The sequence below is a fragment of the Borostomias antarcticus genome, assembly GCF_949987555.1.
Source record: "Borostomias antarcticus genome assembly, chromosome: 16".
Taxonomy (NCBI): Eukaryota; Metazoa; Chordata; class Actinopteri; order Stomiiformes; family Stomiidae; genus Borostomias; species Borostomias antarcticus.
Genome location: NC_140249.1, coordinates 210,381 through 227,743, shown reverse-complemented (window position 1 = coordinate 227,743; position 17,363 = coordinate 210,381). Strand labels below are relative to the sequence as shown.

Sequence of the window (17,363 nt, the reverse complement as noted above, 5' to 3'; positions counted from 1 at the left end):
AAAACGTTTTCCTTAAGTTCCCAGAATGTTCTAGGCTATAAAATACTCGGCTTCTGTCGACTGCGCTTGGGTGGATCAGCAACTTCTCCCACACAAAAGAAACAATCTCCAAACAAACTAAACTAAACGTCCGTCTGTCTGCTGTCTCTCCAGTCCAGCGAATATATCCTTCCCTCGCCCCCCCCATTGTTGCAAAGATAGCAAATGTTGGGTTGTCAGTCTCTCCGTCCCAACCCACAGAACACCAACGGACACCAATTACCCCCTCGGTGAGCTTCTTGTCTTTGAAATCGAGTTTAACATGTTTTTGAATGATTTTTCAAGGTGCCCATCCACATCCATTGTATGACCAAAACGGTGGTAGAGCAATTATCAGACTTTCTCAAAAGTGCTAGTTTTGTCAACGTTTTGATCTGAACCATTGTATATGATCATAAGTAAAGTTTGCAAAATGCAAACAACCCACCCCCTCCCCCCACCACACACACATGCAAACAAGAAGTCCTTCCAGGCTGAGTCCTCAGCACGTGTGACAGGCCAGATCAGAACACATTTCCCTGGCCTGCAGGCGTGGAACAGTCAAGAGGCATGTGGTTAGATCTGCTGCCATGTTAGACAAGACACACTCAGAGATTAGCCCCATTACCCCACACCTCTCCATGCTCCCGTCTGGGATCCTCTCTGAGGAGTCTGCCTGGAGGGACATGGCAGCAAGTCTGGATTTGGAAGTCATAAAAAACGTATAGAAATAGAATTCCAAGAACAGACTGTCACACTCAATTTTCATGTTTTTTTCTTTTTTGGACAAACTTTATTGGTTGGAGACAATGAAAAACTCAAATGAATCAATTTAATTGTAGCCTACAGTGTGCATTACAACGACGATCTGACAAGAGGTCTTGGACAGGCAGTGATGTCGACTGCGCCAGGGAAAGTGAGTCTGCTGCAGCTGTTGGGTCCTCATCTGTCCTCATGAGGCTGCTGCAGCAGTCTGCCCCCAGTACCAGGTGACCAGCAGTCTGCCCCCAGTACCAGCTGACCAGCAGTCTGCCCCCAGTACCAGGTGACCAGCAGTCTGCCCCCAGTACCAGGTGACCAGCAGTCTGCCCCCAGTACCAGGTGACCAGCAGTCTGCCCCCAGTACCAGGTGACCAGCAGTCTGCCCCCAGTACCAGGTGACCAGCAGTCTGCCCCCAGTACCAGGTGACCAGCAGTCTGCTCCCAGTACCAGGTGACCAGCAGTCTGCCCCCAGTACCAGGTGACCAGCAGTCTGCCCCCAGTACCAGGTGACCAGCAGTCTGCCCCCAGTACCAGGTGACCAGCAGTCTGCTCCCAGTACCAGGAGACCAGCAGTCTGCTCCCAGTACCAGGTGACCAGCTGGCTCCTCCTGGGGGCACTCCTAGCCAGAGCTGCTCTTTCATTTGTTATGGTCAGAGAGCGTGTGTGTGTGTGTGTGTGTGTGAGTGTATGTGTGTGTGAGTGATTACGCTCCTTAATGCAAGGAACGGGGTTGTGTTTATCTGCGTATGTGTGCGTGCGCGTGTGTTTATCTGCGTGTGTGTGCGTGCGTGTGTGTTTATCTGTGTGTGTGTGTGTGTGTTAGGGCGGGGGGGCGGGGCCCCGGGAGGGTGTGTGTGTGTGTGTGTGTTAGGGCGGGGGGCGGGGCCCCCGGGAGGGTGTGTGTGTGTGTGTGTTAGGGCGGGGCCCCCGGGAGGGTGTGTGTGTGTGTGTTAGGGCGGGGGGCGGTGCCCCCGGGAGGGTGTGTGTGTGTGTGTGTTAGGGCGGGGCCCCCGGGAGGGTGTGTGTGTGTGTGTTAGGGCGGGGCCCCCGGGAGGGTGTGTGTGTGTGTTAGGGCGGGGGGCGGGGCCCCCGGGAGGGTGTGTGTGTGTGTGTGTTAGGGCGGGGGGCGGGGCCCCCGGGAGGGTGTGAGCAGGGAGGACAGCGAGGAGGACCTGAAGCCTGACGGGGGTTTGAACACGGGCGCCTCCCACCCCGACGTCCAGCGGGACGAAAGGTCAGGGGTCATCTGGTGCTCCTGCCAGCGGCTGGGAGGACAGGAAACACATAAGGTCACATCCTGCGTGGCGCTCGCTGACCACAGACAGACCGCACGCCCTGGACACACACAGATCTGAGCGCATGGGCGTGTCCTCTGTCTACCCGTGTGAAAGGGGCGGGGCCTTGTCACTATTCTGACCTGCAGCAGCCATACAGTGAGCAAACACATATCAAGAAGAAGAGGGCAGACTGATCACCTGACCGTGGCCGAGCGAGCGGAGTGGTTGACCATGGCGTTCTGGCTGGGGGCCGGCCGGTAGGGGACCGTACCTGCAGACGGAGGAGTTGACCTCAGCACTCTGGAACGGAGCTTACAGTAGGTCACACCCTAGGGGTACATGCAGTAGCTCACACCCTAGGGGTACATGCAGTAGGTCACACCCTAGGGGTACATGCAGTAGGTCACACCCTAGGGGTACATGCAGTAGGTCACACCCTAGGGGTACATGCAGTAGGTCACACCCTAGGGGTACATGCAGTAGGTCACACCCTAGGGGTACATGCAGTAGGTCACACCCTAGGGGTACATGCAGTAGCTCACACCCTAGGGGTACATGCAGTAGGTCACACCCTAGGGGTACATGCAGTAGGTCACACCCTAGGGGTACATGCAGTAGGTCACACCCTAGGGGTACATGCATGCATACGCTTCTTTGAATGTGTTCCATGTATCAAGCTGTATCACGGGGGACATGAAAGTCTAATCCATATCACATTATATACACAACAGATCCAGGACATACACTGATCCAGTCTATACAGATATAGATATATAGTCAGTATAGAGTGGGATTCAGGAGGCAGTTGCTGCTAGACGATGGAAGCAGAGAGTGACAGCAGAGCAGGGCAGAGCTGGAGGGAGGAAGGGGTACTGGGAGGAGACGGAGGGGTGGAGGGGGATGGAGAGGTGGAGGGGATGGAGGGGTGGAGGGGGATGGAGAGGTGGAGGGGATGGAGGGGTGGAGGGGGATGGAGAGGTGGAGGGGATGGAGGGGTGGAGGGGGATGGAGGGGTGGAGGGGATGGAGGGGTGGAGGGGTGGAGGGAGGAAGGGGTACTGGGAGGAGACGGAGGGGTGGAGGGGGATGGAGAGGTGGAGGGGATGGAGGGGTGGAGGGGGATGGAGAGGTGGAGGGAGGAAGGGGTACTGGGAGGAGACACAGAGGAGGAGGAGCGATGGTGCAGGGAGAAGGACAGAGGGAGCAGAGGAGAGAGAGGTGGAGAGGAGAGGAGGAGCAGTCAGAAAACAGCTGGTGGAGGGGATGGAGGGGTGGAGCAGACAGGCAGTGAGGCCAGTGGAGGATGTGGGTGTGGAGCAGAGCAGAGCAGACGTACCCATGCGTCCGTCCTGAGGAGGGCTGAGCAGCGACAGCCTGGGGAGACTCCCACACCCCTCCGGCTGCTCAGGGAGGAAGACCACCAGACCATCACCTTCCCCCTCTACATGCCCCCCACAGCCCCCAGACCAATCACCCTCTACATGCCCCCCACAGCCCTCCGACCAATCACCTTCCCCCTCTACATGCCCCCCACAGCCCTCCGACCAATCACCCTCTACATGCCCCCCCCAGCCCTCAGACCAATCACCTTCCCCCTCTACATGCCCCCCACAGCCCTCAGACCAATCACCTTCCCCCTCTACATGCCCCCCACAGCCCTCCGACCAATCACCTTCACCCTCTACATGCCCCCCACAGCCCTCAGACCAATCACCCTCTACATGCCCCCCACAGCCCTCCGACCAATCACCTTCCCCCTCTACATGCCCCCCACAGCCCTCCGACCAATCACCTTCCCCCTCTACATGCCCCCCACAGCCCTCCGACCAATCACCTTCACCCTCTACATGCCCCCCACAGCCCTCAGACCAATCACCTTCCCCCTCTACATGCCCCCCACAGCCCTCAGACCAATCACCCTCTACATGCCCCCCCCAGCCCTCAGACCAATCACCCTCTACATGCCCCCCACAGCCCTCAGACCAATCACCTTCCCCCTCTACATGCCCCCCACAGCCCTCAGACCAATCACCCTCTACATGCCCCCCACAGCCCCCAGACCAATCACCCTCTACATGCCCCCCACAGCCCTCAGACCAATCACCTTCCCCCTCTACATGCCCCCCACAGCCCCCAGACCAATCACCCTCTACATGCCCCCCACAGCCCTCAGACCAATCACCTTCCCCCTCTACATGCCCCCCACAGCCCTCAGACCAATCACCCTCTACATGCCCCCCACAGCCCTCAGACCAATCACCCTCTACATGCCCCCCACAGCCCTCAGGTCAGAGTCATCTGGACCTCATACCAGGAGGAGTGTGTGAAGTGTAATGAACACGACTGGTTTGTGATATATTACTGATAAACATTTTCCTTTCTTAGTGACAGAATCATGTTTAGTAAATCCAGAGTGTTCATGCATACCTTCTTGAACAGACTCCTCCCGTCAACCTCCATGTTCTCAGCCCTGCAGGGGGAACCACAGAACACGTTTCACACATCTGACCTCAGCGGTCATGGGGAGATTAGGGAGAAATGCCCACTAGTGTATAATGTTCCCTAGTTTGTGTATAATGTTCCCTAGTCTGCGCAGTCCTGAGTTGATTCAGGTGGAGCTGCCTTGCTCCAGGGCGTGGGCAGGAGGGGGTTTAGCCAAACAGCAGCTAAAGCTAGCATAACCCTGGGAGGCTGAACTCAGGAAGTAGAGTTTACACTCTCCTCCCTCCCTCCCTCCCTCCCTCCCTCCCTCTCTCTCTCTCCTCCCCTCTCTCTCTCTCCCCTCTCTCTCTCCCCTCTCTCTCCCTCCCTCTTTCTCTCTCTCCCTCCCTCTCTCCCTCCCTCCCTCTCTCTCCCCCTCTCTCTCTCTCCCCCTCTCTCTCTCTCCTCTCTCTCTCTCCCTCCCTCTCTCTCTCCCCTCTCTCTCTCCCTCCCTCTCTCTCTCTCTACCTCCCTCCCTCCCTCCTCTCTCTCTCCTGCAGGTGCTGTCTCAGAGGTCTGGGACCCTCAGGGCTTTACAGAACACACACAACCAGACCCGGGTTCATGATCACAGAGGTTCCCTACCAGCGAGGTTCCTACTAGTGGAACAGAGTCAATCCTGTGAAAGGGCTTTGTGTGTCCTGCCAGCCCAATCCACTGAGCCTGACCCTAACCCTAACCCTGACCCTGACCCTGACCCCAACCCAACCCTAACCCTAACCCTAACCCACTGAGCCTCACCCTAACCCTAACCCAGCCCTAACCCTAACCTAACCCTAACCCTAACCCTAACCCTAACCCAACCCTAACCCACTGAGCCTCCTCAGGACCGCTGAGCCTGACGGCCTGCGGGTCAGGGTGCATACGTACAGGCTGGTCTGGGGTCAGGGTGCATACGTACAGGCTGGTCTGGGGTCAGGGTGCATACGTACAGGCTGGTCTGGGGTCAGGGTGCATACGTACAGGCTGGTCTGGGGTCAGGGTGCATACGTACAGGCTGGTCTGGGGTCAGGGTGCATACGTACAGGCTGGTCTGGGGTCAGGGTGCATACGTACAGGCTGGTGGAGGAGGCGTGTCTGGACAGGGGCATGTCTGAGGAATATGGGATCTGGAGAACTAACACGTAAAAAACAAGACAGACACACAGTCAACACATTAGAGAACAGAGACAACACCGCTTTAACCACAAGCATGGGATGAACTTGGTACAGTATAACCACCAACATGCTTTTCACCTATACTGTAGCTATATACAGTTCTTATTAGAATGGAAAATATTACCTGACTTTGAGCCACATGGGTTGTGAGAGCTATGACTCGACTGGGATGCTGACATTAGTTTGGTGCTGAACAGGTGGAGATGAATATATATAGACGACAACGTGATTAAAATCTCTCTCATAAACACGTCCATATTCACGCCCCTCTATTTGAATACAGACCTCAGTGTATGGGTCCTAAGTGTATGGGTTTGGCATCGCTCTTTTGGGACAAAATGCCAAGAGTGACATCTAGTGACAGAGTAGCAGTAACATCCAGGAAGTTAGAACTGCCAATTCAGTCCCCTCTTACCAGTCACTTACCCTAACCCTAACCCTAACCCTTACCCTTACCCTTACCCTTACCCTTACCCTCACCCTCACCCTCACCCTTACCCTAACCCTCACCCTCACCCTAACCCTCACCCTAACCCTTACCCTAACCCTCACCCTAACCCTAACCCTCACCCTCACCCTAACCCTCACCCTAACCCTCACCCTCACCCTAACCCTAACCCTAACCCTAACCCTCACCCTAACCCACTTACCACAAACATTTACTAAGGTTCTTTAAACTGCCAAGTTTCCCCCTAGGGGGATTCATGAAAGTATCTATATATCATGAAAGTATCTATCTAAAGGATTTCTAAACTGTATTTATACGTACCTTTGTTGCTGAAGAGTCTTCTCCAGCTTGACGATGTAGGCACTCTGTTCTGCTAGTTTTCTGAAGTTAGAAAAAGCAAGCTCAATCAATCAATCAATCAATCAATCAATCAATCAATCAATCAATCAATCAAAGCTTTATTTGTATAGCGCATTTCATACACAGAGGCAACACAATGCGCTTTACAGAGAACAAGGGAGGAGGGCATAAGACCCACCCCTACATATTCCAGAGGGAAGCAAAAACCAGTATCACCCGGGGTCCAGAAAAGTGAGCTGTAAAAATTCTTCCCCGACCCCTCTCAAGCTAGCAGTGTTTCACACACAGTAACGCTATGATGGGATGTGTAGTTCATGTCTGTTCCTACTTTGACATTTGTTGTATTTCTTGCTTCATCTTGACGCGAGCTTCTTCCAACTTTTCATTCTAAACAGGTTGAGATGAAGATGTTTTGTGACCCCAGAGACCCTGAATATGTTTAAAGAGCTGTCCAAGAGGTGCAGTCATTGTAGTCCACACAGACAGCATTAGTTAATAATTTACACTGACGATCAAAGAAAATATTAATATATTATGTGAGGGTTAGTGTGTCACTGTGCAGTGGATGCGATTCTGTAAATTCTCTGTGTATTGTCTGATTCTATAACCTTACCCTCTGTTGGTAATGTGTCATCAGTCTCCGTTGATGCCTTGCCTGGAATTGTAGCACCTAAAAAGTGAAGGAATTGTTATTGAGAATGAATGAATGAATGAATGAATGAATGAATGAATGAATTCTAGCAATTTTCAATCTACCTTGCTAATCTCTGTGAAGTGTTTGGTCACCACGGAATTGATGTCAGAGAAGAGGGCCTTTACCTCAACACTGCTCTGTAAAAAGACTTACTTTCTATATTCAACATCCTCTCAATGCATTACATTACATTACATTACAGGCATTTAGCTGACGCTTTTATCCAAAGCGACTTACAATTGCATTTAACATAGGAAGTCAGTGTACTACTACTTGCCAGAATGCACAAGTGCATCTCCTTTCTAAAACAATTGACAAAGTGCATAATCTAGTGCTGAAGGCAAAGTGATGAATAGCATACTAAAAATACAATAGGTGCTTAAGAGGGAGGATGCTGGTAGTACTTCTTGAAGAGGTTAGTTTTGAGCCTCTGGCGAAAGATGGGCAGACACTCTGTTGTCCTGACGTCAGTGGGCAGTTCATTCCACTTCATAAATGTATCAAATATAATATCAAGGGCACGAGTTGTGCATAGAATGGCTCTGAATACAAGCATCCTATGTCAAAGATGTTGCTACTTACTTTGTCAGAGAGAGGACTAACTTGACATTTTGCTTTGCATATAAAGCATTCTCCCTGCTTCCCTGGAGATGATAAAATAGCAGGAATGAGTTTCCACACTAAGCTGAAAGTTGAAGTCTGCATGGAAAATATGCCATCGTTCCCAGTGACCCTAACCCTAACCCTAACCCTAACCTCCCAGTAACCCCAGGAGAGGACCCTGTCCGTGTCTCGTTCACACTGTGAACAGCAGGCTGATGCGGCTACTGGGTGTTATACTTAAGCCAAAAAGGTTTTAGCTGATAGTTTGCAGACGAAGCTGGCTAAATGTAGATGACTACCTTTCTGATAGCACACGCTGCAGACGACGTGCCCGCATGAGGTGACCGCCAGTCTGCGCTCCGGACCAGGGCCTAGGAAGCAGGAGTTACAGCAGATCCAGTGGGACATGATCCTGGCTCTGGTCGCTGCTGGCTTCAAGATAGATCCAACAACCACTGCTAATTGAATTAGCCAGCTGGTTAACATTAGCTAAGTACATTACAGCTCTCCAGAACAGGCTCTTTGCACAAGCTCCACTACTTCCTGAAACTCTACAGGCATCCTTATTTCCTGTCCTATACCATTATGTATGGAAGTGATTAATCAGGTGTGATCAGGTGTGATCAGGTGTGCCACACACCTGATTAATCACTTCCATCCAATAGTATAGGACAGGAAATAAGGATGCCTGTAGAGTTTCAGGAAGTAGTGGAGCTTGTGCAAAGAGCCTGTAGAGTTCATGTAGTTACTTCAACTACTGATAACAAACGACACTGAACCCACTGAGGGTAGCTAACGCGTTACTAGCTAGCTATCCTATCCTAGCTAGCCAGCATAACCAGTTAGCTATCCTATCCTAGCTAGCCAGCATAACTAGTTAGCTATCCTATCCTAGCTAGCCAGCATAACTAGTTAGCTATCCTATCCTAGCTAGCCAGCATAACCAGTTAGCTATCCTATCCTAGCTAGCCAGCATAACCAGTTAGCTATCCTATCCTAGCTAGCCAGCATAACCAGTTAGCTATCCTATCCTAGCTAGCCAGCATAACCAGTTAGCTATCCTATCCTAGCTAGCCAGCATAACTAGTTAGCTATCCTATCCTAGCTAGCCAGCATAACCAGTTAGCTATCCTATCCTAGCTAGCCAGCATAACTAGTTAGCTATCCTCTCCTAGCTAGCCAGCATAACCAGTTAGCTATCCTATCCTAGCTAGCCAGCATAACCAGTTAGCTATCCTATCCTAGCTAGCCAGCATAACCAGTTAGCTATCCTATCCTAGCTAGCCAGCATAACTAGTTAGCTATCCTCTCCTAGCTAGCCAGCATAACCAGTTAGCTATCCTATCCTAGCTAGCCAGCATAACCAGTTAGCTATCCTATCCTAGCTAGCCAGCATAACCAGTTAGCTATCCTAGCTAGCTGCTAGTATCAGATGCTTCCTGTTCTCATCGTGCCGGAGGGTTATAAAGACATATTAGCTCAAACACTTCACACAAACACACACAAATAAATATGCTGTCTGTAACCGTAAAAGACATATTTCTAGACAGCTGTAGCGTTAGCATAGCTAACTGTCCAGAGGATGAGATCGTAGCTAACGACGTTACATCTTATCCACATGCCGGTTTATGTTATTTTCGTTAATAATTGGTTATAATTATCTACCTAGTAATCACATCCTATACTATAGCCTACCTTAAGATCTAATTACCACCAATGATCTGACGGTACAAGCTGTTCTGCGATCAAAATAGTGATGAATGAGCTGAGGGACAGGGTTAGGGTTACTGGGTTCTCAGAGCGCGGGAGAGAGAGAGACCAGACCAACCAGCTGAGCACCGAGCACACGAGCACCAGACCAACCCAGCTGAGCACCGAGCACCGAGCACACGAGCACCGAGCACACGAGCACCAGACCAACCAGCTGAGCTGCCCAGCGAGCACACCAGCACCGCGGGTTCAAGCAGCAGACAGGCTGGGCTCAGCTCAGGCGCCGTATTTGGGCAGAGAGCATCTTGCTGCTGGGGCTCGGCCCTGGCCCTGTTGTGGGAGAAAGGATGGGGCCCTGGCCCTGTTGTGGGAGAAAGGATGGGGCTCGGCCCTGTTGTGGGAGAAAGGATGGGGCCCTGGCCCTGTTGTGAGAGAAAGGATGGGGCTCGGCCCTGGCCCTGTTGTGGGAGAAAGGATGGGGCTCGGCCCTGTTGTGGGAGAAAGGATGGGGCTCGGCCCTGGCCCTGTTGTGAGAGAAAGGATGGGGCTCGGCCCTGTTGTGGGAGAAAGGATGGGGCTCGGCCCTGTTGTGGGAGAAAGGATGGGGCTCGGCCCTGTTGTGGGAGAAAGGATGGGGCCCTGGCCCTGTTGTGGGAGAAAGGATGGGGCCCTGGCCCTGTTGTGAGAGAAAGGATGGGGCTCGGCCCTGGCCCTGTTGTGGGAGAAAGGATGGGGCTCGGCCCTGTTGTGAGAGAAAGGATGGGGCCCTGGCCCTGTTGTGGGAGAAAGGATGGGGCCCTGGCCCTGTTGTGGGAGAAAGGATGGGGCCCTGGCCCTGTTGTGGGAGAAAGGATGGGGCTCGGCCCTGTTGTGGGAGAAAGGATGGGGCCCTGGCCCTGTTGTGGGAGAAAGGATGGGGCCCTGGCCCTGTTGTGGGAGAAAGGATGGGGCCCTGGCCCTGTTGTGAGAGAAAGGATGGGGCCCTGGCCCTGTTGTGGGAGAAAGGATGGGGCCTTGGCCCTGTTGTGGGAGAAAGGATGTCGTTCGCACGCAGTCATCTGCCGGAGGGCTCAAGCTCAGACCGCGGGGCCCGAGGGAGGCCTCTGGCTCTCGCAATGCATTCCTGGCTGAGTTACAGTTTATTTGCATTCATGCTCACTGGATTAAAGAAGAATTTACATTTGTAAAAACAAATATAGAGGCCTATGGGATTGTTGGCTTACCTAATAAAAAAAACACACAACTATACATACACAGTAGGCTTATAGGTTACATACATGGCCTACTCATTTACAAATACGACCATACATTTAATAGACTGCATTTTATGCCATAAAACAACAATATTCAGAAAAAAACAAAGACTTCAACAAGCCTATTCATCTTTTGTTCCATCCAGTTCTCTATTATGTCTGACTGTAGAGACGTGTGAGATAGGGTTCAGTTATATGGGCTAGGGTTAGGGTTAGGGATAGGGTTCAGTTATATGGGTTAGGGTTAGGGTTAGAGATAGGGTTCAGTTATATGGGTTAGGGTTAGGGATAGGGTTCAGTTATATGGGTTAGGGATAGGGTTAGGGATAGGGTTCAGTTATATGGGCTAGGGTTAGGGATAGGGTTCAGTTATATGGGCTAGGGTTAGGGATAGGGTTCAGTTATATGGGCTAGGGTTAGGGATAGGGTTCAGTTATATGGGTTAGGGATAGGGTTCAGTTATATGGGCTAGGGTTAGGGATAGGGTTCAGTTATATGGGTTAGGGTTAGGGTTAGGGATAGGGTTCAGTTATATGGGCTAGGGTTAGGGATAGGGTTCAGTTATATGGGCTAGGGTTAGGGATAGGGTTCAGTTGTATGGGTTAGGGTTAGGGTTCAGTTATATGGGCTAGGGTTAGGGATAGGGTTCAGTTATATGGGTTAGGGTTAGGGATAGGGTTCAGTTATATGGGCTAGGGTTAGGGTTAGAGATAGGGTTCAGTTATATGGGCTTGTTCTCAGGGTTTCTTGAGTGCATTCTGAACTTGGAAGGGCTGCTTTTTTCCATGATGCTCTTTATACATGGAATACCTTACAACAGACTCTAAAGCTTGACGTCCTCCACCAAGTTTAAGTCCATGGCTCAAGACCTATGTACTTCAACCTGTAACTATTTGTAATTATTATTATAATTATAATTATTATTGTACATTGCATTTGTTTTGTTGATTTGTGTCTCTGTGTAAACTCATCATCACTGTGAATGAGGGAGCCTCAGTATTTCACGAGTATAAAGGTTTGAAATGAAGTGAAATGTAGTGTACAGTCTGACTGTAGGCAGAGTTCAGTCCTGTGTTGTTCTGACTGTAGGTAGGGTTCAGTCCTGTAGTATTTAGTCTGACTAGGCAGGGTTCAGTCCTGTAGTGTTCAGTCTGACTGTAGACAGTACAGTCCTGTAGTATTCAGTCTGACTAGGCAGGGTTCAGTCCTGTAGTGTTCAGTCTGACTAGGCAGGGTTCAGTCCTGTAGTATTCAGTCTGACTGTAGGCAGGGTTCAGTCCTGTGTTGTTCAGTCTGACTAGGCAGGGTTCAGTCCTGTAGTGTTCAGTCTGACTGTAGGCAGGGTTGCTGCTTTCGGCTGGTTGGTTCTTCTCTGGATGTGTGTGAGGTTGTTCCTGCTCTGTGAGGTTGTTCCTGCTCTGTGAGGTTGTTCCTGCTCGGTAGCGGTAGTGTTTTCTGCTCTTGTCTGTGGGAGCTGATCATGGAGTGGGTGTGTATGGCCTATCCTGCTGCTGTGGGCAGGCTGTGTCTGGAGTACTGCAGCGCCCTCTGGTGGGGAGCAATATGAGCCAGCCAACTGCTAATCTCACAGTGAAGCTAGAATAGTACCTGGCAATCCAGCACGCAGTACCAACGCTGTAATACTATTGGCTGGTATGATATGTAACCTTCGCAAAGCTCTATGGATGTTTTTTTTTTTTTTTATGCTTATTTTAATCCACATATTACATATTATACCTTTAACATGTTTTTGAATGATTTTTCAAGGTGCCCACCCACATCCATTGTATGACCTAAACGGTGGTAGAGCAATTATCAACTTTCTCAAAAGTGCTAGTTTTGTCAACGTTTTGATCTGAACCATTGTATATGATCATAAGTAACCTTAAAACAGGGCTAAACATGATTTTTCCCTTTACTACTCCTTTAATATCAGTGTTAACCTGCTAAATAAGGACAAGACCCACAATATGTTATGATGTCATTACACCATCATTATGAAGTTGGCTACCTGTTACCATTGTTCCCTTATGGGGAAAATTAATAACGCATTTGTCTTTTATGGTAAAAAATACAATACCAACACATTTTTATTTCATTTTATAAAAGTGAGTTGAGTTATGAGTTCCGTTATGTTTCTTGTTCTGTTTGATCTCTGATGCGTTTTGAGATGGTGAATGCCGTTTCAGACCCTTGTAATCACACTGGCCAATCAGACGAGCTTCTTTAGAATCAGGAAGTCCTTCAGTCTTTTCATTTGCCAGAATCCCACAGACAGCAAGATGGAGGTCTGCACCACCGCCCACCACAGAACGTTTCCATTGGTCTCCTCGCTGATCTCACGGAACGTCTCCTCTCGCTCCTGTGGACGGAAGAGAGGAGGGCTGGTCACTCTGGTCACTGGTTTATCTGTGGAGGGGGGCTGGTCACTGGTTTATCTGTGTGTTTATAGAGAGGAGGGCTGGTCACTCTGGTCACTGGTTTATCTGTGTTTGTAAGGAGAGGGGGGCTGGTCAGTCTAGTCAAGGTTTATCTGTGTGTTTGTAAGGAGAAGAGGAGGGTTGTTCACCAACATCTGGATTAAAGGGGTACTTGACTCGAGGGTTTACACCCCCATAAGTCAGAATTATAAACGTACCCATAAGTGTAAAATATGTTTTATATGTCAACATTGGACACTGTGTTCATGGCAAAAGATATGATCTTAACTGAAGTTACACATTTTTAAAGACTGACCCTCAAAAATGAGAGGCAGCTTAGCTCATAGTTGTGTTTTGTGTCTGTGTTAAAGAGCGTGAAGGCCTCACCCTCTGGAAGTCCTGCTGCCTGCTGATGTAGTGGATCTGGTCGATCAGATGACGCAGGCTGGTCCCCATGTTCTGGACGGCGTCTTTGGCCTTCACGGCGTTGGGGTCGATGGCGTGCTCCCCCATCTGAACGTCTAGGTGGACTTTCTATAGCAGAACAAGCCCCGTGACGTGGAAGGTAACAGGATGTTAGTCAGTGGTCAAGATAACAGGATGTTAGTCAGTGGTCAAGCTTGTCAGTTGATATTGAGACTGTTATTGAAAGTGTTCAGGTCTATGAAAACTATTAAGGATGGGGTTGGATGCATTTTGGTCATGACAAGTTTATTTGTGTGTGTGTGTGTGTATGTGTGTGTGTGTGTGTGTGTGCGTGTCTGTGTGTGTGTGTGTGTGTGTGTGTTTGTGCGTGCGTGCGTGTGTGTGTGTGTTTGCGCGTGCATGTGTGTGTGTGCGTGTGTCCGTGCGCAAACAGTGGAGGCCGAACTCACCAGCCTCTCAGCAGCGAAGACGGAGAACCTGGTAGAGTTGGTCTGCATGCACAGGAAGTGCTGCCCGGAGGCGTGGGAGGTGAAGGTGAACTTCCCGTGCCGGCCGTAGCGCTTGGTCATCAACACCTGGAACCAGAGGGCGGATCAGGAAGCGACCTTCTCTGGGCAGAAGCCACGGTTTCAACTCATCCCTCTCTCTGTAAATGCAATGATCTGCAAAGTCTTGAGAAGAAACCCCCCGTGTGTGTGTTGGGTTGTGTGTGTGTGTGTGAGTGTTGGGGTGTGTGTGTGTGTTGGGGTGTGTGTGTGTTGGGGTGTGTGTGTGTGTGTGTTGGGGTGTGTGTGTGTGTTGGGTTGTGTGTGTGTGTTGGGGTGTGTGTGTGTGTGTTGGGGTGTGTGAGTGTTGGGGTGTGTGTGTGTGTGTATGTGTGTGTATGTGTGTGTGTGTGTATGTGTGTGTGTGTGTGAGTGTTGGGGTGTGTGTGTGTGTGTGGGGGGGGGGGCTGTGTGTGTGTGTGTTGGGTTGTGTGTGTGTTGGGGTGTGTGTGTGTGTGTGGGGGGGGGGGGCTGTGTGTGTGTGTGTTGGGTTGTGTGTGTGTTGGGTTGTGTGTGTGTTGGTGTGTGTGTGTGTGTGTGTGTTGGGTTGTGTGTGTGTGTTGGGGTGTGTGTGTGTGTTGGGGTGTGTGTGTGTGTATGTGTGTGTGTGAGTGTTGGTGTGTGTGTGTGTTGGGTTGTGTGTGTGTTGGGTTGTGTGTGTGTGTTGGGGTGTGTGTGTGTGTGTGTGTGTGTTGGGTTGTGTGTGTGTGTGTTGGGGTGTGTGTGTGTGTGTGTTGGGGTGTGTGTGTGTGTGTTGGGGTGTGTGTGTGTGTGTGTTGGGGTGTGTGTGTTGGGGTGTGTGTGTGTGTGTGTTGGGGTGTGTGTGTGTGTGTTGGGTTGTGTGTGTGTGTTGGGGTGTGTGTGTGTGTGTTGGGGTGTGTGTTGGGAGCTGCGCTGTACCTCATGGTTGGGGTCTCTCACCGTCACAGTCAGGCCGAGGTGGGGGGAGTGGGATCCCTGTTTGAGGTCCCAAGGCTCCAGAACAAAATACCCTGTAGAATAGAACACGTTAAACAACTCAGACTGGACGACCAGACCAGGTCGCATTACGCACAGGAGGACTGTCATTTATATGCTTACCAAACAGCAAACAGGTCCACATGATCACATATTAATGACAATCTAATTGAACTATTGCCGTTTGATGGAGTGCCTGCATTAGGTGTGTGACATATTGCTCAGAAAGGTTTGGGACAGCGCATAGGTTCAGTTTGGGGAACAAAATCGGACCATTAATGAGCCGGTTAGAGGACACGGTCTTGCATTGAGATAGGCTACATGTTTGTGCTGAATTGGGCTATTAGCCTACATGATTGTGCGTTTATAAACTCTCGCTCTTCCTCTCTCCATCAAACATTGTAATTCACCGACGCACCACCGGCGTCGCCAGTTCCCCCTGTGTTCAAAAAGGGTGTAAAAACCCGTCTAAATCGGTACGCCGAGTCTAGAGGTGTCGTACAAAAGCGTGTAAAAAGGCAACTAAATATCCGCCCTTTTTGCGTGATAGATCGCGCTGTGGGGGGGTTAGGGTTAGGGTTAGGGTTAGGGTTAGGGTTAGGGTTGGGGGGGAGAGGGCGTACGCCTGAAATCGCGGAAAAGACCGTGTAAAAAAAGGCATGTCTCAATGATAAATGAGGCCCCAGGCCTTTGCACAAATTCATCTGATCTCTTAAAGGAGGACCAATGCATTCTCTTTATGATTACAGTGCCTGCATGGTTATGGTATGGTAACATACATAAACATAAAAACTCCTTTCCTGGAGTACAAAACCTAGAAGAAATCATAATGGTTTAATATGTAATATAAATCTACTCTATATGTAATTACAGCGGCAGACCACATCATTTGTTGATGTAGTCCTGGTGGCCAGAAACTCACCAGTGACCAGCGTGTCGTCAGGGATCTCCTCAATGAGGCATTTCTCCTCCTGCTCCCCTAGGTCAAAATACATGGCCCCTGCTAGCAGCAGGTAGCATTGAGCCACCAAGACAACAGCCCGAAGACCCATCCTGATCACACTAAATATCACTTCAAATTGTCCTAGCTCTACAAATGTATGAAACCCTCTTTTGATTGAGTCCAGCTGCTGTTTGCTGGAGGACTGGAGCTGTGTTTCTGCCCAGGGTCGAGGGTCGGGTGTGAGAACCTCACAGCTGCTTGCGGGGGGGCTGAAACAAGCTGTGGATATGATTGGTCAACCCAGGCCAGTAGTAGAGCTGATGATAACACCACGTCTAGCTAGGGCCCAAGTAGAAGAACAGACGAGCTGGTATAATAGTTGATCTATTAAGTCACCTGTGCTACAATGAAGTCCTGTCACAGCATCTGGAAACACTGTCAATCTCTCAAACACTGTCAATCTCTCAAACACTGTCAATCTCTCAAAGCCAACAAACTGTTTTTTGGGGGGAGGGGGTATTTTTCCTTCTAATTTTCCTGCTTTTGTCACTGTCTTGAAAAGACTCATATTTTAACCACCAGAAAAAGCCAAGAGGCTAGAGTCTGAGACACTGAGTTACTCAGCTGGAGCCTTGCTAGGCTTTCTGTGTTTCTGAGATCTGTACATCTGATATCTGTTTCTGGTTGTCATGCTAAACCAGGCTTAGTGTGTAGTAGAGCATGTTGGGTTTGATGAATGAAGTTCAAACACTTTATCCATGAATAACAATGTCCTGGGATTGAAGTGAGCTGATACAAATATATGAATGTTACCACAAACCACAAACCCTACTCTGTATTTCTGAATCAGTACTCTTACAGTACATGTATAAACACTTTATTGAACATAGAAAGGACATACAGACCAACAAACTATTTTACAGGGAGGTATTTTGCTAGTAAGGTTCTGCTTTACTACTGTGAGTTCTCTCAGATGCTGGCTACTGTTTACCTCAATAGCTTGTAGAATACTATTCTATATTTTGTCTTTATACAGTACAGTACAGGCCAGAAACCTGTCAATAAATATCTTTATTTCTGAGGAGATGATCGATTACAACAATATGTCTTCTGTAAACATTTTACATTAAGAACACTGCATAGTTTGGGACTGCACTTATAGTAAACTGCTTATAAAATTCTTATCTCCAATCTACTGAAAGAATTAGACCACAGAAGCTCCTTGGATTTTCTGCTCAGTCAAATATTTCTTTCACTTTAAGGCTTTCATGTCCAAAATAATGGTAATTTGTGTCAATTGGACTGAG

General features: G+C 49.7%; 2 protein-coding genes across 2 annotated transcripts; both read right to left on the bottom strand.

Annotated features, from left to right (window-relative positions):
• Positions 1-1,837: 1,837 nt before the first annotated feature.
• rnf212 (ring finger protein 212) lies at positions 1,838-9,607 on the bottom strand. Its single transcript, XM_084450777.1, has 13 exons — positions 9,498-9,607; positions 8,102-8,257; positions 7,782-7,843; positions 7,262-7,336; positions 7,119-7,175; positions 6,834-6,892; positions 6,467-6,526; positions 5,822-5,886; positions 5,596-5,656; positions 4,486-4,528; positions 3,395-3,458; positions 2,258-2,330; positions 1,838-2,047 (listed from the first exon to the last, which is right to left on the bottom strand). The coding sequence occupies exons 2-13, from the start codon at positions 8,208-8,210 to the stop codon at positions 1,897-1,899; spliced, it is 879 nt and encodes a 292-aa protein (XP_084306903.1). The 5' UTR covers positions 8,211-8,257; positions 9,498-9,607; the 3' UTR covers positions 1,838-1,896.
• A 3,370-nt stretch (positions 9,608-12,977) lies between these two features.
• Positions 12,978-16,165, bottom strand: LOC311319678 (transmembrane emp24 domain-containing protein 11; the record flags this gene model as incomplete). The annotated part of the gene is made up of 5 exons (XM_084451281.1): positions 12,978-13,127; positions 13,573-13,719; positions 14,061-14,186; positions 15,057-15,148; positions 16,036-16,165. The coding sequence occupies 5 exons, from the start codon at positions 16,163-16,165 to the stop codon at positions 12,978-12,980; spliced, it is 645 nt and encodes a 214-aa protein (XP_084307407.1).
• Positions 16,166-17,363: the final 1,198 nt, after the last annotated feature.

Excerpts from the sequence above, each read along its gene's own strand:
- rnf212 (XM_084450777.1), bottom strand. The coding sequence starts at position 8,210 with ATGTCCCACTGGATCTGCTGTAACTCCTGCTTCCTAGGCCCTGGTCCG. Across the intron at positions 6,527-6,833 it reads GAAATACAACAAATGTCAAA|AAAACTAGCAGAACAGAGTG; the intron begins GTAGGAACAGAC and ends TTCTAACTTCAG. Across the intron at positions 5,657-5,821 it reads CCCATGTGGCTCAAAGTCAG|TTCTCCAGATCCCATATTCC; the intron begins GTAATATTTTCC and ends TTTACGTGTTAG.